The sequence below is a fragment of the Triticum aestivum genome, chromosome 1A (genome assembly GCF_018294505.1).
Source record: "Triticum aestivum cultivar Chinese Spring chromosome 1A, IWGSC CS RefSeq v2.1, whole genome shotgun sequence".
NCBI classification, from domain to species: Eukaryota; Viridiplantae; Streptophyta; class Magnoliopsida; order Poales; family Poaceae; genus Triticum; species Triticum aestivum.
In genome coordinates, this window is record NC_057794.1 from 229160657 (window position 1) to 229183265 (window position 22609).

Consider the following 22609-nt stretch of genomic DNA (forward strand, 5'->3'; position numbering starts at 1 on the left):
CGAAGACGTACGACTACATCAACCGCGTTGTGCTAACGCTTCCGCATTTGGTCTACGAGGGTACGTAGACACACTCTCCCCTCTCGTTGCTATGCATCACGATGATCCTGTGTGTGCGTAGGAATTTTTTTGAAATTACTACGTTCCCCAACATGGAGGGGGGGTGGTGTTTGAGGATACGCCGCGGCTACTAAATTTTTTAGTAATGGTGGGTGGGGATAGTGGTGGACGAGGGAGGGAGACGGTTCAAATGCCTCGGCTACTGCAATTTTACTATAAGGTCGGTAATGGAGGAGTGTGGGCGACAGTTGAAGTATGGCGGCTACTAAAATTTGGGTAAAGGAATTGATGTGGGGCGGGAGTGCCCAAGATCGCGCACGGTCCAATAACAATATGTGTGTATGATAATAAGGAAAAGTGGTGCGGATCCGCCGATTTTTGCAACGCTCAAGGCAGGTAGTTTGTTTTTATATTTCTAGCTAGCTGGTCTATCGCACACGGTTCATCCTAATTTCCAAATAAACTTACCCGCCTTTAGCTTGCACAGGTGGTGGTTTTACAACGCACTTGCATCGCACATGGTTAAGCCAGTACCTCCACCCTTTGCTCGCGCTTGCTCGGTCGTGGTGATTTCAGCGCACTTGCATCGCACACGGTTGAGCCAGTACCTCCACCATAATTTGCTCGCGCTTCCACGGTCGTGGTGATTTCAGCGCACTTGCATCGCACATGGTTGATCCAGTACCTCCACCTTAATTTTCTCGTGCTTGCACAGGCGTGGTGATTCACATCACACTTGTATCGCACACGGTTAAGACATTATACCCCGTGTCCATTGAGGGTCATGAGAGTCTTGCAGCAAAATATAACGTTAGGGAGGGTCAAAAGATAGCCACACCAGCATGTGGCCCAAATATATATGAGTGAAAAGGGTGGTCTGTGATGTTCAAAATTCCAATGCACAACTTTGACCCTGCGGGCCCACGGTTGGGCGCGTCGTTGAAGATCGATGAGAGGGGCCAGAAGTCAAGAACCACCTGGAAGTGGCCAAATATATGTACGAATATTGGGGATGTTTAAAACTTTAAATACACAATGCATAACTTTGGTGGCACCTGCCTCGCAAACCCGAAAGCACCCTAACAACCACCTAGCTAGGATATATATATAATGACATAATGTCGTACCTAGCTAGGATGCTTGGCCCACCACCTCCCACTTCGTGTCAGCGGGGCAGATGCACGTAATGATCGATACTTTGGTCATGCATGCATATCGCTATGACCTACCATAAGACGGACCAATGAATCTATCGTTTGGTCAAATGACAGTTGTTGTTGTCGATAAACCGCTTGGGCCAATAGATTGACCATCATAAAAATCACACAAGAGGGACCACAAAACCAGCACCTCTTGCATGCGGCGCAAAATGATGTACATTGGGAAGGGGTGATGTGTGTTTTCAATATAGAATAATGTACAATTTAGATGTGGTGTGTACCTCTCGATACAGACAACAACCATGAAGGCAAGGTAGTTAAGGACGAGATACGTACGTAGGGTTTGATGTAGGTCGAACCCAGCAATCCGAGCATCTGGGAGGGAATCCTGACAACGCATGAGCTTGAGCTTTGGTTGACCGACATTTGACGGTGACCGGCCCTAACACGAACTAGGAGGATTCCATTCATGGACAACACATACCCCTCATTATCGGTCAAAGGGATGATATATATATACACTCGGGGAGCCCATAGATATCCATGTCGTCACAAAACACCGCACAAGGGAGACATGGTCGATCAGAAGACCCTGTATACACTGCATGCGGCCCGAAAATATTTATGTGTACGATGGTGTATGATGTGTTTAAATCCCAAATGCACAAGTTTGATGGGCCACGCCAACTACATTACAAACCGAACACCGTACCCGACTCTAAGCCTGGTTCAATACCTATGATGTCGGTTTCCCAACTTCGAGGCGGTGGCCGGGGGGTCATCCCATGCATGCGCTCAAACTTTATTTTGTCTAGCATGGGACACATCTATATATATATACACACACACATCTATATCTATACACCTATATAGTGTGCGAATAACTTTGAAAGTTGCTCGTTGGATGAAGCCAATCCGACGGTACAAAGATGGCAAATACGAGCACTACTGGCCGTTGGATATCATCTACATTCCATCAGATTCCGCCACATGTACAATCTAGAAGACTCCATGGTTGAACTTAAGCATAATGCACAAACCTCAAAACACAAGCACTTCTCCTTTGTTCTCTAGAATCTTTCATATCTTAATTGCCCAAACCTTTTTTTAAATGAATTGTCACTTTTTGTTTTTACCTTTACAATGCACAATTCCATGAATCTTAAAATATTTTTTTATAAAACTAATTGATTTTGGATGAGATGAACTATAAGAATTAAACGAACATCTACATCATGCATATCTGGGAGAAGAGGCGGGAAACCTATGAGAGGAGTGGCGAGAAATGGTAGCCTGTTTTGAATGAAAACCTAGTAGAGAAGGAAGCATGAGCTACACGACGCATGCGCACAGTGCTTACCCATGTACTGCATGTGCTATCGAAAGGGCTCAGGGTTGCCGTTCGATCTGGGAGCATCCAACGGTGCACACGTACTATCCGTCGGGTTTGGGTTCTGGCCAGTCAGAACGCATGACTTAGATCGCGCGCGCAGCGGGGGGGATATCATACGGAAACCAACATTCAGTGGAAACCGGTGAAAACCACGAGAAAAAATGTTTTGAAGTTTCAAAAAAAATTCCAAAAAGTGTGGGATGTTAAGAGGATGATGTTTTATTGCCACACAAAATTTCAAGTTGAAACACATTACGAGATGTGAGCTATGAAAAAGACAAAATCTGTGTTGAATAGTGCCAAAAATAGTAATATCACTATTCAGGGCGTAATTTGTCTTTTTCGTGGCTCACATCTCGTAATGTTTTTCAACTTGAAATTTTGTGTCGCAATAAAACATCACCTTCTTGACATCCCACATTTTCAGATTTTTATGAAACTTTAAAATATGGTTTCCACGAAGTTTTCATCGAATATCGGCTTTCGTGAGTGAACCGTGTGCTATTTGAAAACATTTCGTGAGAATAATCTCGGTTTTTAAATCCCCATAAATCCAAAACTAAGCTGAAAATCGTGAAACCTGCCATGTTATCACGACATGGCACTTATAGGTCGAGGAATTTTTTTTCGTCCATTGTGGCACAAGTTTTATTACAAGCCTCTTACAAACCGGAACTTCTCTCAAAGAAGCCTCGTGGTTCCGATAGGGAAACGTGTCCCCCTTGTGGGCGTAACGTAATCACTGCCTCTTTTCGCCTTGTATTTTCCTCTACGGGCAACATGGAATGATAGGATATCCGTGTTGAAATGTAAACTTATTCAGGGTTCGTTTGGACTTTTTATACGCTAATTGAGTTTCCTAGGCATTTAATGTCCATAATTCAAATCTTAACTACAAATACATGCTCCAGTTCGCCAAAATGGCTAGAAAAATTATACATGTGTCCTTGGATGCATGTTTAGGTCCCATGCCAGGAATGCGAATGAATTACAACCGTATCGGTGTCATGGCTCGTCCTCAAACATTTCTAATCTCCATTTTTAAGTCCTCATAAATCCTAAACTCACCAGAAAGTCATCAAATGTGGCATGGTGTCACGTCATGGCACATATATGTCGTGGTAAAAACATTGTCCAATTTGGGCCAAGCTTTATTACAAACCTCTTACAAAAACTGGAGTTTCTCTCAAAAAAGTCTCATGGTTCCGTTAGGGAAACGTGTTCCCCTTGTGGGCGAAACGTAATCACTGCCTCTTTTCTCCTTGTATTTTCTTCCACGGGTAACATGGAACGACAGGATATCCGTGCTGAAATTTAAACTTATCCAGGGTTCTTTTGGCCTTTTTATACACTAATTGAGTTTCCTAGGCATTTAATGTCCATAATTCAAATCTGAACTACAAATACATGCTCCAATTCACCAAAATAGCTAGAAAAATCATACATGTGTCCTTGCATGTTTAGGTCCCATGCCAGGAATGGAAATGAATTACAACCATACCGGTGTCATGGCTCGTCCTCAAACATTTCAAATCTTGGTCTTTAAGTCCCCATAAATCCTAAACTCACCAGAAAGTCATAAAAGGTGGCATGGTGTCACATCATGGCACATATATGTCGTGGTAAAAACATTGTCCAATTTGAACCAAGCTTTATTACAAACCTCTTACAAAATCTGGAGCTTCTCTCAAAGAAGCCTCGTGGTTCTGATAGGGAAATGTGTCCCCCTTGTGGGCGAAACGTAATCATACCTCTTTTCGCCTTATATTTTCTTCTACGGGCAACATGGAATGATAGGATATCCGTGCTGAAATTTAAACGATAACCGCTGCCTCTTCTCGCCTTGAACTTTGTTTTCTACAGGCAACATAGAATAACAGGAGTGTCGGGCTGAAATTTGAACTGGTCAGGGTTCATTTGGCCATTGTATATATATATATATATATATATATATATATATGTTACTAATTACTAAGTTTTCTATGCATTTAATGTAGTCCATAATTCAAATTTGAACTACAACCACATGCTCCAATGAAGCAAAATGGGTGGGAAATCGTACATGTGTCATTGGGTGCATGTTTAGGTCTTGTTTGAGGAATGAGAATGAATTACAAACTTGTCGTCGTCTTGAAACATTGAGAATCTCGGTTTTTAAATCCCAGTAAATCAAAAAGTCACCCAAAAACAAGAAACTTGGCATGGTTTCATGACATGGCGCATATATGCCATGGTAAAAAATCGTCCAGTTTGAGAAGAGGCGCACACACTAGTAGCCAATGAAGTCATTTTAAAACAAAAAGCTGACACGTTAATATCGCAAACGGTTGTATTATATTTACCGTGTCGAAATTTAACCATACTCGGTGGCGTGCGTGCAGCTGTTTGATTAGACGGGATGAGCGCGAGAAGTCCGCCGTGCAGGCTCGACGGACGCGTGCGAGCAATATGTTGCGCACGCTCGATGGGACGCGTGCATCCTGCCCACCTCACAGGCTCGACGGGACACGTGCGAGCAGCAAGGCCACCCATGCTCATCGGGAAGCGAGCTCTTTGGCCTCCATGCACCAGCCGTCGCCTGCCTCGCTCACAACTTCTCCATTAATGGGTTAATTGAAGCACCTGGACGGAGGGTGCTTGCTTGTGATCCCATGGCAACATTTGCTTTGTTCGTGTTTTCAACTCGTATTCCGCCCTAATTTAAATTGCCACATAGGGTAACGGATAATACAACCACAAATAAAATGGCAACGGATAATACACGACAAATTTACAATGGCGCAGATAATAATTGTCCTACATATTCTGGATAATTTAAAATGCCACATGCGGCAAAGCCCGGAAGACACGGGGCAAGAGAAGAAGGAAATTGCAGACAACGATCTGAGTTGCTACTGTCTCTACTCGTCGATGGATCGCCGGGCGGCGAAATCCTCCAGCTCCTTCTTCAATTCCTCATGACTTTGCTTGAAAGCAGCCATAGATTCCTCCACCTCCTGCCCGCGCTCGATCCAGAGCTTCCTCAAGGCACCCATCAGTTCCTCGACGACCGCTTTCAGCGTCATCTCCGAGGCACTGCGCTGCTCATGCAGCATCTTCCAGCCAGCGGCCTCCTTCTCCTTCTCGGCGACCAACTTGAGGATCTTACCATTGTCACCCATGAGTTGCTTGACGAGGCCGATCGCCTTGTCAACTGACGCATCGCTGATCTTGAGCAGCTTCATCAAGTCGGCGACCAGCTCCTGCTGCGTAGTGACATCGGCAAGAATGTCGTCGCCGCCGATGAAGGACTTCAGGAACGCCGGCTCGTCGCGATGGCCGACGCCGCGAATGCGCTTGTGAGAGCCCTCGCATGCCCATGAGAGCTCGTTCGAGGGCTCCGGGGCATGCCGGGACATCTTTGCTGCGGCTGCGGCTTCGCGGCGGGACCTCTCAAGTGCTTCCGCGGCCTTGGTCTTTGCTGCCTGGTTATATGTCCACCCTAAACTCCTCCTGCCGGTCATGGCGGAACGACTTGACAGAAAAAACCAGTTTTGTGGGTGATGAGGAGAGGAACTGGGAAGTAATTTTCGAGTGGGTAGTTTTTATAGCCCGGTGCTAAGTGTGAACACATATTAGTTTGATAGGTGTGAATAGGTTTGCAATTACTTATTGCGTTGTAATCAGCAATGTGATGAGAAACAAGGTCAAAATTTATTGATGGTAGAAGGTTGACCACGTAGTTGCCATGTGTTATTTATCACACAAGTGTTAACATAAGGAAATGCATGTGTAACTTATTAATCATCGCACACAAGTACCCGCAGACGCATCGTGTGCGATATCCTAGCCACCGCAAGCAACTAGTTTGCATTTTTCAAAGTTTTTTATATACACAAAATCGCACACGAACTAACTATATTAACCATCTGTGTTGTAAATTCTCATCTCAGACAGTTCATCCGAGTCGGCTGTTTACCACGTATCACACACATCTTGTTAAGTTGAACCGTTTCTGTTGCGTTCACTAATCAAAAACAGTTCGTCCGAGTGAACCGTATGCCCTATATCACACACACCTTGATCTGACTAATCATTTATGTTGCACTCCCTAATAGCAAACGGTTCATCGGAGCGAACTGTATGCCGTATATCGCACACACATTGATATGACTACCCGTTTCTGTTGATCTGCCTCATCGCAAACAGTTTGAACGGGTTAATTGTGTGCCCTGCATCGCACACGCAACTAAAATTTGAACCGTGTTTGATGCATCCTCCATCGCAAACGTTTTGCACCTTTTTGACGGTTTTTTACATCCCCGTTTGTGATTAATGCATCGCACACAGTTTCGTGAAAGGGTCTCTGATCGTAGTGTCGCGTTAGCAGCATCCTGCAGCAGTGAAGGCATGACTGCGAGCGACTCAGGAGGGCACGGCCGGGCGTGGTAGCTGTCGGAGGAGGAGACGGAGGGAGAGATGAGGAGAGGAGAGCAGAATGCTGAGACCATGGGCTGCAAAGGAAGCCGGTGCAGTGGCTGGGTGCAATCTGGAGAACCGCAATATTTCGCCAATAGGTTTAGAGACGAGGATCCAGAGAAATATTTTGCTCAGTCGTCTTATTGTATCAACCGTAAAGGTGAGATCTCACTTGGCATATAAGCTTTCTCTTATCCTTTTATAGAAACCTATTCCCATCTGGCCAAATCCTTTTGTTAATTGCAGATATTGCAATGAGGCTCGAGTGGACGTTGGCAATACGGCAATGAGAAGATCCTCCGTTTTGTCTTCCTGCTCAGTCCTCTCAATCCCTCCCACTTGACTTTTCTGGGTCTCGGGGCATATTTGGTTATCATATTAAAAGAACTCCTTTGCTCTTAGTAATAGTCTAAAGATATGTTTCCTTTCTAGGTTGGGACTTAGCAAAAGATACAAAATTAGAAATTATTGCTTTATTGGAAGTTTTGTGTCCTACAGAGGAAGAGATGGAGCATTTCCTAACGTCAATAAGTAAGAAATTTGAGGCTAAGATAGATCCAGCGTAGTACCATCATCATCTGAAGCTTTATAAAACACCTTCTTCACAATGGTAAAGGAAGCTTATTCGTACATAATACTAGAATAGGAACATAACATATGTCTAGATTATCTTTCTTTGCCATACATGTAATGCTTAAGTTCTTAGAAAAATATATTTGCATAAAGCAATAAAGGAACAAAAAAAATGTGAAACCCTTATAAATAGCAACAAAATGACATCTAAATTTGTACATACAAAGCATTTGTACAATAAATTGGTAGGTTAGCGAGAAGAAAAAGCTCCTATCATGTTTCTTCTGCCACTATTTCTTTGCAAATGATGTCGAACTACTACTGCGTTAATGCAGCTTACAGATGATGCAACTTTTCCTCTCCTTATCCAATTCTCTGCTAGAAGTTGCTATCTCTCTCTCTCATTCCCCTTTTAATAATGTGCTTTTTTGGTTCAATTCATGCCTCAAGCTGACGTTCTGAATTGTGCATGTACAAAAAATGTATACACCTTTTTCTACTGCACATGTTTGTGTTAATGCCTAGAGTAGCTAGGAATCAAATTGATAAGGATCAAAACTTCAGAATTAAGTTATAAATTTGCTAAATTTTATTTAATTTTTTCATAAACATTTTGACAGGGAGTCAACCATGAAGAATTTGTGAAGCAACGAGTGTTGAAAATGAAGTACAATTAGTAGAAACCAATTATAGGAACCCATTCTCCGCAAGTACAGTACTCCCCTAACAACTTGAAGGTCATGTGACTCATGTCTGTAACTTATTTTATTTTTTGAGACAAATTGTAACTTAATTATTGTTATGCTATTTCAGAAAGGCTATTTTACATCAGATCCAGATGCTTTTCTTTTTGAGGCAAGGACAATTTACAAAGATGTTTTCTTAGGTACAGCTGTACTGCCGCACCATTAGATTCTTATTGCATCATTAGTTAACTTTTGTTGGCAGGTTTTAAACTTCTCCTGATGGTATTTCAGATGGCCAATTTTGTAATTAGCAGGATGGGTAATACTCACTCTCTACTCTAATTAATGAGCACGATGGGATGGTGTTCTACCCCTCCGTGTCCCCAAAATGTGTCAATGGATAACATTCTCCAGATTAACAAGTTCATTTGTGCTGCTGCTCTTACAATGTCTCAAGGCATTTGGGCGGGCAAGATGGAGGTGCTCAGCAGTTGCTGCAAGCGCTGTGAGGCCGGGCGATGGAGGCGTACGCATTGGCCACAGTTCAGGTATGTGTGCACCCTCCCTAGGAATCTCATACTTGCATCTGGTTGTTAGAATTGGCCATACCGCTGACCAGCTGTACAATTTGTTGCGCCTGAAAACAGCTGCAGCAGTATGCAGATGGACGCTTGGTGAACTTATGTCTATACTATGCAGAAAACACTATGAATTATTCACCTCAAATTTGGTGGCATGCGTAACATTCCCTATTAGGCAGAAGAGACTTGTGGTACATGCCATTGCAAATTTCAGGAGAAAAGAGAAGGAGTATGGCACTTTGTGTATTATGTGGTTCTTCAAAATGACAACGCCTTCACAGTTCCTGAGTACGGCTGCGACCATGACGTGAGACTCCTTTTCTTTGGTCGTTTTAACTGTCATAATCTTAGAATTCTACATAAACAGGATATTGGTTTCTCTACATCTGTCTATCTTGTTACAATTTGTTGTAGAAGGGGAATGTCAAACTAAACATTCTATTGTTTTTGTTTGTATAAATCAGCGAGTCATTAGCTAATGCATTGAAATTGACTTAAGAGGACTACTGCAGTATTGGTATATTTCTCAACTTTTCTAGACAACTTAAACTTTTGGAATCTTTTAGATGAACTAGCTGATGCTTGCAACTCAATTTGTACCCGGATCGGGAGGTCTTAGTTCAAATCCTTGATAACAAAATTTTCAAGTGAAATACACTAACTTTATGAGGATTATGATAAGAGGAAGTATAGAAGCAACACATGCCGATGTTGTTTCTCATGTGATCAGTTGATAACCTACAATGAAGGATTCTAAAGATAATATGCTTGCTATGATTGCCAAAAAAAATCCTCTTTATAATTATCTTTTGGCTTATAATTATGTCTGTCATTTCTAAATTCATGTTGTGACTGGAAAGGAGATCTTTTATATGTCAATTCTAAATTCATGTTGTGACTGCCATGAAGGTTTCTTACATGAATTTCATATATCATTTCTAAATTCATGTTGTGACTATTCTTACCATGTCAAGCTGAGTTCAAGAACTATTTGTCATTTCTAAAGATCAGGACCTAACAGCCACCCTAATCTAAGCACTGGATATTGTGAAGTTTGAAGAATCCCAACTTGCATAACCAAGCTTAGATTATGAAGCTAATTAGCCATCCTAATGTCTGTAGACAAGATTAGACTCATAATTCCGTTTTAAGAGGTGCGTCTGAGATGCACCCCAGTCACTAGTACATATCAAACACGGAATGTTTAGAGCACATCTAAATGATTTCATCAAACATTAAAAATAAAAAAGAAAGAAAAATGAAAATATCATACAAATCTTCACATAAAATCAATAATATAAAATTTACAATATTTATAGCACATCTATATGTGCTTTAGCAAAATTGTATCAAATAAAGGAGTTGGAACTTTGATACACGTGGTTTGGATGGCCGTCTCCGTATCCACGAACGTGTGGGACATTCTGTGTATCTGATTTGCTGATCCACATTGAGTTGCCCTAAAACGAACGTACTGCGCAATTTTACGCACTCCGGTTGACTGATCGAAGCTCAAACGAAGAATAAACTAGTTATATTTCGATTTTTATATCAGTCAAACAAGGCTCAAAGACAGGAAAGGTCACACGCACTCCCCTGATCTCCCCGTTTTCCCCCAAATCCTCAGCAACCCCGCCAGATCGCGGGCGATATTCTCGCAGGCGGCCTGCGACGAGCGCGTGCCAGGCGCCAGCAACCACCGGCCTCCTTGCAGTGGAGCACCTGCAGCCGCTGCATAATAATCCGTAGCGGCGACAGTGAGAAAGCGAGAGAAGAGGGGATGGCCAGCCTGTCCATCACGGTGATGACGCTGAACCTGCACGAGGGGAATCAACCGAGCGAGAGCCCTAACAGCTGGGAGAAGCGCCGCGACATCTGCGTTAGCGTCATCACCAGTTACTCCCCCACCATCCTCTGCACCCAGCAAGGTGGGCGGGGCTGCTATAGAATATGGTTCCCTTCTCTTGTGTCATGTAATTGAGTTGATTCAATCATTCATCGAGGTGTGCATTTGATTTATACCGTTGTTAGATTTTAGTAGTATCCATACGGACTACGCATGGAATTTGATCTCTTACTGTCCGGAGAAGGTTTGTTATTAGTAGCAAATAAAAGTGTCTGGATTCCTTGTTTCAAAAAGAGAAAAAAGAGTGTCTGGATTAGCTTCAACAGCCCATACGAGCTTTAATGAATTGTTTGGTTCAATCTCGAAAAAAAAAGTTCGGTTCCTATAGTTGGATCTTCAGTCTGTATTTAGAGTTCCAGAGTCATGATTTTCTTGCTCACATTGGTTTGTTCTGTGACTTCATGACTTACATTCCCCATTTTATTTCAACCTCTTCTTCAGTTTGTTCTAGGCTTGAAATAACATGTCTCATATGCAGGGTTGAGGTGCCAGCTGGACTACCTACAGCAGTGCCTGCCTGGTAATGCTCTCTCTCCATGATACCCCCCCCCCTCCCGCCCCCCGCACGGTCCTCCTTGCATGCTATTACTTTATAATGGATAACCGTTGTACTTTGAGTGTACGATCGAGGGTAGTCTCAAATATCACCTTCTTAGGCTTTGCTGCAAACTGGTGGAAATGTTCTTCGCTCTGTTGAATTCATCAATATTCTTCATTATAAAGAATGATTTTTTCAAGCTGCCTGGTATTATCATCTATTTGCTAATATCCTAGTTACCCAAAGCAACATCTTCTTGCCCGAATCGTGCAGCCAAATGCGTGTCATTTTGTAATTGGAGAAAGTTTTTGTTAGAGTCCTGGGGTTGGAGGGCGTAGCCTTGGCTTGGAGGTGACCGAGGGCCGATGAAGGTCCTCTGGGTAGGCGTCTTACCTGTGTCGAGGGATAATGGTGGAGGAAGAGAAGAGCTTGGGGGCGAACTAGGCCTAGCTTAGATGGTTAGGTTCCTTTTGGTGGAACTAGCGCACCCGGGTTCAAGTCCTAGACTTGACACGGGTGCTTGCATATTTCCTAGAATTATTTAGGCTTTCTGACGCTATTCTCTTAGTGGTATGACGTGTGCCTGTCGACTACGAGGTGCCTGTGGAGACTTCGTCAATCTTAAGATCTGCCGGCTCAGTCTCGTGTTTCTAAGAAAAAGAGCTTGGGGGAAAGGACTTGACATAATTGATTGATCAAGTTTCCCGTATAGACCACCTCTCCTTACATTATGGAAAGTCCTACATCTATTTCTCTTCCTAAAGGAATCATATCCTACTACGAATTGACTTCTTTCCATCAGCAAATCAATAGTGCATGGAAGTAAATAGGATTGCCCCCACGCAAGGCATCTCCAACGCGGACGCCCAAACCTCCCCTATATGCTTGGACCAGACAGTCCGAACACTTTTAGGCCTCCAAAGCAGCCGACCAAAATTGGACCGGACCGGTCCGGGCATCCGAAATCCCCCAGTCTGGCCCCAAATCAGGGGGGGGGGGGCTCATGTGGAGTCCGGACATCCTCCATGTCAAACTCCGACACCCTGGTCCCACCCAAAATCTGAGTTGTCTCCTGTAGTCTTTGACCCGCTTTGCCTCGCACATTGAAGCTTCACCGCTCTGCCTACTGCATTCATGGACGGGTAGCCGACAAGCTGCCTGAGGAGCCTACCCTGGCTATTGAAGGCTGGCTGGCAACCCCCCAAACCCTATCTCGAGCCCATTCTTCCAATTTTCCCGACCCTTCGCCTCCGCAAGGAGCACCCTAGCTCATCATCCGCATCCATCGTCGCCATGGTGCTGACGAAGATAACGTGCTACACGCAGCTCATGCCACAGCACCTCGTGGAGTTCTCGGCGGAGATGCGGGCCGCTGAGGCCTGACCCGCAACCCACATTGTGGCTAGCCTTCCTTCGAGCTCGGGCGAGGATGAGGAGGAAAAGCCCTGGAGTGCATTGACGATACCAGGAACTGGCAGTAGTCCTGATAGGGTGTAGTGCGAGACCAGAGGTACCAGAGGGGATCACACACGAAGTGTTTACCCAGGTTCGGGTCCTCATCATGGAGCAACTCGATGCGGAGATTGCAGATGTCGTCGCCGTGACCGCACCCTTGATGGACCTGGAGATTGTTGCGGAGAACCACGTGGTATGGGGTCAGTGCAGAGCGTTTGTAGGGTTCGAGCGCAATCACGGTGAGGTCATCATCGGCGACAACAAAGACAAGGAGCGGCAATACGACGACGATGCCAAAGCGGCACACGTGTCCACAAAGGCGGATCCGCGCCAGCCACCAACGATCGACGAGGTCAACGGTCTTGCACGGGGGTCATCATTCTCACCTTACACGCTGATGAGTAGATTTAGGTTTATTTGTATGAACTATCAATGTATTTTGCTATGTGAAAATATGCAATGTTGCATGGCTTGGTAGTAAAAATATGCATTTTTTAGGGATAACATTGGATGGCGTTCGCCTGGTTGGATGTCCGGATGTGTCCGTGGACATTTGGGGGAGTCTGTTTGATGAAGACCATTGGAGATCCCTAACATCATTCCTCTCCTCGTCAAGCAGCTCGTCCTCGAGAAGAAAACCAAGGAAGTGAGCTTTAAACTCCGCCAAACGTTCCTAGGAAGTCTCTTCCTCTGATGAACCTGCCCACAGAATCAGAACATGGCTCATGCCTCGTCGAAGACTATGAAGAGCTACCTTACCCTTTTCTATAAAAGGTAGAGAGGGAGCAGCACTAGGTGGCATCCATGGAATTTCTTCAACCAGCTAAGATGGTAGACATCAAGAATTCGAGCTCCGTCCATAAGATCCAATTTGTAGGCCACAAATCCACTGTGTTCGAGGACTTAGTACTGTCCATAGAACCTAGGAGCAAGCATGCCACGAGTATATCCTGGAACAGATGCCGCTGGTCGTCAAAGTAGGCGCAACATGGCCCACTCTCCAACATCGTTGCACTGCTGAGCCCAAAGAAGATGGTGACAGACCTCAAAAACAAATTCATTTTTGAAGTGTATATGTGGATTGCCTAGCCCTTTCCATCAATTTGGACTTTTGGTTGCATTGGCTAGTGCATGAAGCTTAACATGGTATCAGAGCCTAAGATCTTGAGTTCAAGTCCTGGCTTTCGCAATTTATCCAAAAATTCCTGCTGCCGCATCCATGTCCACATATAGGCCTCTTGAGCCATACCTCTAAGTCTATTAACATGTTGACTTCCCGCGTTACACGTGAGAGGGGGTGTTGAAGTGTACATGTGGATTGCCTTGCCCTTCCCATCATTTTGGACTTTTGGTTGCGTTGGCTAGTGCATGAAGCTTACCATGGTATCAGGGCCTAAGGTCTTGAGTTCAAGTCCTGGCTTTTGCGATTTATTCAAAAATTGTTGCTGCCCCGCTCTATGTCCACGTATAAGCCTCTTGAGCCATACCTCTAAGTCTATTCACGTGTTGACTTCCCGCGTCACACGTGAGAGGTGGTGTTGAAGTGTATATGTGAACTGCCTAGCCCTTTCCATCAATTCAGACTTTTGGTTGCGTTGGCTAGTGCATGCAGCTTAACAATTCACACCTGGCAAAATACCACCTGACCTTCCTCTCGGAGGCAGGCATATCATGCATAACCAAGACCACCACATATGCAGCTCAAAAAACGTGTCAAGAAGTTCGTATCTCGAGTCTCCATGAGAACGATGGAGTCCTAGTTTTATCCTCTAGGAATCTCAGTTAGAATTTGTCTTTTAGCCAAGTCATGAAAACCTCTGCTATTCTAGAAAATTCATCTCATTGGTCGTGAAGCCTATTTTTGAATTTGTTTTGCGTGCTACGTTGCACAAAAGAAATATCGTATTGCTTTCTAGTGTGCCTTAAGTGGCCTTTACAGGAATACGAGGAATATCCATATAATTTTCAAGTACCCTTTCCTCTTCAGGATTCAGGTCCTCACACATGTCTTGAATATACAATATTGAGAGCCCATGAGGGCCATCATCCGCGACGGGAGTATCAGCGGCCATTTTTTGTAACATTACCAGTGCCCTATCGATCTGTGAGTCCAACAACTCATTGATTGATGAAGCCACCTCATGCCTTATTACATAAGGAGATCCCTAGTCTCGAAGCTTTCTGAATTCAACTTCTGAGAAGTAAAGAACCGAAAACTTCTTATTGTAAAGCATAACTGAATTAGTCTCAATGTCCCGAAGCTTGGCGGCGCACATAGCTTGATCCGTCTGCAAGTCGTTGGGGTCAGGCTTCTCTCGAATCCTAGTACTGAAGTGACGGTGGATGGATGTGGGGTAGGGGATGCCACCAAATGCAGCAACCTCCGTGTTGGACGGTGAGGAGGTAGTTGCTACCTGCAGTGTACCCCTCGGCGCAGACAGCTGCAGTAGAGGATGGCCAACAGCCAACTCCTGGCTACTAACAGGAGTATCGCCGGTCCTCCCAGTCCCAACATAGGTGACGATGACCTGGTAGCGGCAGCACCGTGGGCTGCGGGTGGGATGTGGTGCAACGTGCACACCCACAATTAGGGGTGGCCTCGGACACCATGGGCAAGGCCACGCCCAGCTGAAGACACCGAACAGTCCTCAGGAGCTCGTGCCCCGAGGAACCAGCAAGGCCGCGCCCAGCGATGGCGCGATGCGTCTGTGTTGGTCTTGACGACCAGGCGTTGGCAGTCATTGACGCCTTGCAGCGCCTTGCAGCGTTGCCAGCGCACCGGCTGACAGCTGGCGTGGTCACCGTAGGAACCTGCGGCGATGCTTTACGCGCACCGACGGCCTGCAGCGAACTTGGCACCAACGGATCAGGGAAAGGTGGCGTCAGAATGTACAACAGCACACCCAGGCGCTGCCACTGGCCGCGGAGTTGTAGGCAAATTCGACAACCGCCTGTCCGCCTGCGACGCAGATGCAACCACGATGGCAGTCGGTGGGGAACAGTGCACGGGCGTCAGGGGTGCAGCAAGCACCTGGCTCTGAGGCGACGACCATGAGGAAGACTCTGACCAAAGCGGCAGCGAGTGCGTCGGGGGGTCGAGTACGAGGGCCGTCCCGGCAGGCACCTTGGCAGGTGCAGGTGGAGCAGAGAAGGAGCCATGATACAACTCGGCATTGTCCTCCAAAGTCATCTGCCACGAACGGTCATGCGAGCGACGACTAGCACTTGTGGAGATCTCTGAGGTCATCGGTGCCACCACCCTGGCCCAAATACCATCAGCCACAGGAGTATATTAGAGACAACTGGACAAGGAACGAGCGTTAGACCAGATTCATTGAACTGAATAGGAACTAATTTGTTTTTCCTAACTAGTACTGTTGTCCCTGTTGCTGGGTTACTTTACTCCTGCCACCACAGCTTGTGGCCAGTTACACTGCTGCATTTGATATGCTGTTGCGTGCTGATTGCTAAAAATAAAAAGGAAATATATTGGGAAAATTGAGAGTATACTTGTCCTTTTACAGTGTGGTATAGTAAAAATTTCTGCGCACCTTCTTTTGTTTGAAAAAAATAATATCCCAGGATTCTAGCATATATATAAATCTATCTGCTTGACCAACAAGTAGATAGGTACCTTCTAAAACCTTTGCAATTGTGAAATCGATGGATATCAGAATGGAGAACTTATCCCCAGTAGGTCTCTTGATTCTGCTATGGCATCGGGGGAACTTCAAGCTATAGACCCACAGGGGATGTAGCCAGTGTTTTGTTATCAACACAACTTAGCAATGTCATCATTAATTTCATGACACCTCATCTTGCCGTAATCACCCCTAAGCCCTAGGATTCATGGTCTACGAATGATTGCTTTGTATAAGCTAGCCATTGTCAAACCACTTGAGGCATACTTCCAAGCAATTCTTGGATCAAATCTGTATACTCCCCTTTTCATTTGTGTTGTACACTTGTACTACATAACAGGCCCTTGTTATCTGCATATGAGAAGTATAAAGATAGTATCTCTATCTCCTTTCTACAACTGCACGCGAGAATAGTTCAATTATATTCTGATTCAGAAAAATAAATGCTGGTGTTATTTCCTTTATGTTAGAGCCTAGGGCCACATGTGGCCGTTACATGACTATGAGTTTATGAAGTATATATTGCACTTTCTAAAACTTATATGGTTCTGTGTGTTATATTTTGATGATACGATTGGCCTAAAATGAAACAACTGAGAAGCACTGATTGTCAAATATATTATATTCTTAATTTGATTGATCACCATGGGATTTTTTTTCGAGAAAACGCAAGAGAGCTTGCATTTCATTGCTTTGGAAAGAAAGAGAGTTTCAGTTACAATCCTCCTAGGAGGGAATTACAGTGCCCAGAGGCATATCAGTGCACGTCCCATGTTTGCGGTACGATGGCACGGAGCCCTAGGGCGCCGGCTCTGGCCCAGAGGGCGGCCTCGTCCTTGATCTTCGTGAGCAGATCGGTCGCTGAGGGCCGTCCTCTATTGAAGACGCAATCGTTACGGTGCTTCCAGATCATCCATGGGACGAGGAGGGTCGCGGAGGCGAGGCCCTTGCGCATGGGCTTTGGGGTGTGCTGCCGCGCCGTGTGCCACCAGTCGTTGAGAGAAGTCTCTCTGTCGGGCAGGGCGCAGGAGAGTCGGAGCCAGTGCAGCACCTCGTACCAGATCCGCCGGGCGAAGGGGCAAGCTAGGATGAGGTGGTGCATGGTCTCGGGGGCCTGGTCGCGGAGGGGACATCGTGCGGGGTGTTGCAGGCCGCGGCGGGCGAGGCAGTCGGCCGTCCAATATCAGTCCAGGTGGGCGAGCCAGTGAAAGAATCGGACGCGCGGGGGCGCCCAGTTCTTCCAGGTGAGCTTCCATGCGTCGCAGCCCGTGGAGCCATTGAAGGTGGCGATGTAGGCTGATTTGGCAGAGTAGACGCCGCGGGGGTTCCACTTCCAGGAGAGGCGGTCTGGCTCGGCGGAGAGGTTCGTGTGGCTGATTGCGTGCCAGAGCTGTAAGTATTGCCCGATCTTATGGATGCCAATCGTGCCGTGTATGTCCCGTGCCCATCGGTTGGCCTGTAATCCGTCGGCGACGGTCCTGAGCTTGCGGTGGTGCATTCTTCTTCGCATCTGTCATTTCTGTTGGGCTTATATACTTTTCCTGTGCCTTTAGGGAAAAACATTTTTCTTTGACCAAGATGAACCAAATTTAGCTATTAACTAAAAGGCCTGAGAGCTACCTATTCTTTTTCTAGCACAATGCTGTGTTGTCTGTTTATCTGCAATCTAGGATGTATGAGGCCGAATTACCAAGCTGTTGTACTGATCCAGGTTATGAGCAATTTGGCATTTCAAGAAAAGGTTCACAGGACACCACTGATGAATATTGCACAATATTCTACGAAAAGGAGAAGGTTTTTCTTTCCTTGACATGATACTATTCTGCTAGAAATGAATAATGTCTTTTCGTATATGAGTCGAACTACCATGAATTTGATGAAGGTGGAGCTTACAGAAGGTGGCACCTTCTGGTTATCAGAATCTCCATCAGTGCCAGGAAGCATTTCATGGGGAGCTACTGCACCATGCATTGCTACATGGGCAATATCCTTTTGCATGATACTTTTGTCATTATATTATTCTATCATCTCCTAGTCTCTTGACTGGAATTTATTGGAACATGAAGAAATTTGTGCCTTAACTGACATGATGTACACACGTTTCAACTCAAAAGAGTAGAACAACCTGGGTTCAGTTTCCAGATTGTAAATACAAATCTTGATGAAGATAGCCCTCGTGCTCGTAGACGAAGTGCTTTGCTTACGTGGCAGCATATAGCTTCTTTGCCACCCAACTTGCCTGTGATCTATTGTGGGGGCTTCAACACACAAAAGGAATCTATGACGGGACGTTTTTTGCTCGGCAGATCTAGGTATAACTTGTTGGAGGATGATAATTTTGTTGAGATTAACATGGCTAGTTCACATAGAAATATTATTTGTACAAATGTCGACTCCTTATTCCAGTTTTATGGTTGTCAGGTAAAAACCTACCTTTTATGTTAATATAAAATAATATGTGATAACATATACCTTTACAATTTTCTTAGAAGACTCTTTCTAGCATTTTGGTAAGATAAAAGTTCAAAATACCTGATCTGCCATGTAATAAAACTGCTGATATGGCTTTACATATTGTGTTGATGTGATAGGCATGATGTTCTTTTGGAGTACTTCCTCCATCCGGATATATAAGGCCTAATACGTGTTCCAAGATTTACTTTGACAATCTATAAGATCAATAATATATTAGATGTATGCTATAGAAATTATATCACTGGAAACTCCTTCCAAATACGTATTTGAAGGTAATTTTTTTTGTAAGACACACAGTATATATTATTGGTCTGAGCGATGGTTGAAGTAAATCTCAAATTATGTATTAGGCCGAGTACATCTTATTGGATAGCTGTGCTGTATTGGATCTTGTGTCGATTCTGTTTGTTGTACGTATATGTTGTGCATGATCATCTATGATATATTTTCAGAAATAGCAAAAGTACCATTAACAACATTTTTAAAAGATTTGAACCTTTTCTGTAACCTAGGTAGTTAAAGATATTGTACATTCAAATTTCAGAAATAAAGTTTGAGTTTAGGTGTCAGAAACTACTATACATTTGGTTATTAATATATGATGAAGTCGCAACGTTTTAAAAAGTTTGATTTCCAAAATTTCAGTATCTGCAAGTATTTAAGAAATCCCGAAAGTGTATTTTTTTCTTCTAAAAATCATGTTCCCATATGTTCCAACAGAATTAATAAAATACATAACTCGTACAATCCAGTAGTCACAATAATTAGCTTAGACTTAAAGAAAACAGTCAACTTTAAAGTAGAGAGAATAAAAAATAACCATATTATATATTTCGGAAACCCCATAACACTGATCATCAACATTGTCAAGAGATGTCCCCAATGTTCAATCTTTCGATGAACATGTTAGCGAAGAGGCAAAAATTGATGGTAGACCTGAATCTTGCAACTACCAAGTCACATATATCATATTTTCTCTGTTTTTCCACAAAGAAATAATTGCTTGTGAATGGTGAGTACACTTTGCTCTTAAGCAAGTTCATCAGTATTCTACTCGAAAAGAAAGATACAAAGTAAATATACTGACCATACCAGGGGCAAAGTTTGGCGACGTTAGCTAAAATTCGTTTAACAAAGTACATATGCAGAACCATCTCTTTTTGCAAGCCCATATCAAATGCATAATCTTAAACGTATGTGTGATATGTCCATGTTTTTCTATGCAAAGGCAGCTCTTGTAAATGTGTTCACCCCATAGTCGTTCCACAGTGAGCAAGATAATACTAATTGCAGATCAGGTTAGGGATGAGTGGTATTTGGGTTTGATTGGGCCTTAGTGTAATTTCGAAATGCTTAATTGCCTCTGTCGAGAAATGGACCTAACCACTTTATTATGATTGGTATTTGTATAGACAGAGCCCCCAATCATGAATAAGATCATAGTTCCTTGAGTATGCGTCTTTTATGTTTTGAGTCCAGCCCTTCCTATTTTTTAGATGACTCCCTTGCTACGTTGATTGACATAATTCCATATGATTTTGATTACAGGGAACATGGTGTTGTGGGTGATATGAGAGATGCTTGGCCAAATGCTCGTGTGCGCAAAAATGTTTCACTGATACACACATATCATGGATTTAAAGGTACCCCTTTTACTTCGCTCAGATGCCTCCTTTTCCAGTCCCATATCTAGGAAGAAAATATAGTTGTTGTCATAGTGTCTTGGTTTACTTGCTAAACAAAGGATAAAAAACATCCCCTTCAGTATGAAAGGCAATCTTGCTACAATATAAGTAAATATAACCAAACTTACTCATTTGCTTAAGTTTTTTAAGCCAAACAGCTCAACTGATTATTTCAAGAGAAAATTGGCATTCCCTTATCTTATAATTAAGAAATTGAAAAGATAAAAGGGATGTGCTGTTTGAAGTTTATATATTTGTATCATTATATTGTAGATAGAAGTATAGAACATTTAGCTATATTTCCAAAAGCAACATCTCTCACTACTATGCATACATTTTATCTGTGCAATGATGGGTTTTCTGCATCACCTACTTTTTCAGTGGGTGAATATATCGAGATCAATTTATTATAAACAGTAACCTGGTTGGTTTCTGTTGCAGTTTACACCTGCTAATATTTTCTCTTCTCAAGTAGCCGTATTATTTCTACATATCTTACACGGAAGATTGCTGTGATGCAGGGGAAAAACAAGGTGCGGTAGAATTCCTAAAATTAGTATTCAGAGCTCTTTGTCTCTGCTGGGACAGACAAACTCAGGACTTGCATATTGACTGGATACTGTTTAGAGGACGCCCACTGGTTCCTGCACTATGCGAAGTCATAAATGACAATATAGATGGTGTTTATCCATCATCACATTTTCCCATCTTTGCTGAGTTTTTACTTCCACGCACAGTTCGCCTAGCCGAGATGCCTTCATAGTCATTGTTTGTATTATTATTGCCATTTTCTTCTTCTCACTAGTTCCCCGGCCTTGTTTCCATTTTGGTCCAAATTGTCCCTTCTACATACCCTGCGGGTTGTTCTGGAAAGCATCTTTCCGTACCATGGCAACAACAGCTCCTACAGTCTGTGAAATTTTACTGTTGTGGTTAATACTGTTTTTTTTTCCTTTGCACTGGTCTGCATTTGTTATGTTGTACGATGCCTTAACAACCAGGACTGCCGCTATTGTTCTTGCCTTGGTCTTCTTTAATTTTATATAAGTTCTTTTTTAATCTCTTGTCAATGCCGCGGGTGCATCTTTTTGTGGATGTATATTGAACTGATGGAAATGGGCTGCAGAAAACCGTTCAAAGTTGGTTTTTGCCAAGCTTGATGGATCCTCCACCTTCCCTCCCTTCCCTTCCCTCCTACCACCCCCACCCGCTGCCATTCCTCCTACGACGGTACCCACCCATTCCACAACCACCTTCATCTCACCTCGCCTCCCCTCCGTGATCACTCTTCGGTCCAGGGTGCCATCCGCGGCGCGCAGCTCGCGGCAGGTGACGATAATGGGCTACGATTTTCAAACTCATGGTTGGCTCGCCTTCTCACAACCCATGTCCCTCTTCCGTCACAGTGATAACGGGATTCACCTTGTTGCCTTTGTTGAGTTCGCCACCATGGGCATTGACCGTCTAATGCTTGCTCGCTTTCTCTAGTCATGTCTTGGTGGTGAGTTGGACATGTTCATGCCTTTGTAGCTCTCTCAGTTCACCTTTCGATTCACTGTATTCTCCTCTGGTTGCCACCGCCATCCTTCACGAGCTTGAGATTGCCTCGGAGCGGATTCACATCTCTTTCTTTGCTTGTCCTCTCGCTGCTGTCGCTGTCTGCGCTCTGAAATCAACCGCTCCACCCCTACTGCTGCCACCTCACACCTCATCTTGTTCATGTGATGGTCTCCAAGCCGGTTGTCCCAACGGTCGACATTGTTGATCGCATTCAAGCTGCTCTGTGGCAGGCAAGCGGTCCATGGTGTCACCCCCACGCCTGGGCAGTGGATGCCCATGCTCAAACATCGTGTTCTTTCATTTGTGTTTCCTCCGTCTAGACACCTTCCTGGTGGCTGCCTTGCTTCAAACACAATTCGGCGATCGGGCAAAAAGTTGGCGGTTTGTCACATCTTCTCAGTGTGGTTGTTCAACACCACGTCGGCCAAACACATGTGC

At 44.2% G+C, this 22609-nt stretch overlaps 1 protein-coding gene across 1 annotated transcript; it reads left to right on the forward strand.

The window, feature by feature from the left end:
* The first annotated feature begins 10376 nt into the window (after positions 1-10376).
* On the forward strand, positions 10377-21563 carry LOC123043902 (uncharacterized). Its single transcript, XM_044466496.1, has 7 exons — positions 10377-10839; positions 11296-11337; positions 18163-18245; positions 18334-18435; positions 18549-18763; positions 20475-20569; positions 21133-21563. Exons 1-7 carry the CDS (start codon positions 10692-10694, stop codon positions 21372-21374), a joined length of 927 nt encoding a protein of 308 aa, XP_044322431.1. The 5' UTR covers positions 10377-10691; the 3' UTR covers positions 21375-21563.
* The last annotated feature ends 1046 nt before the right edge of the window (positions 21564-22609 follow it).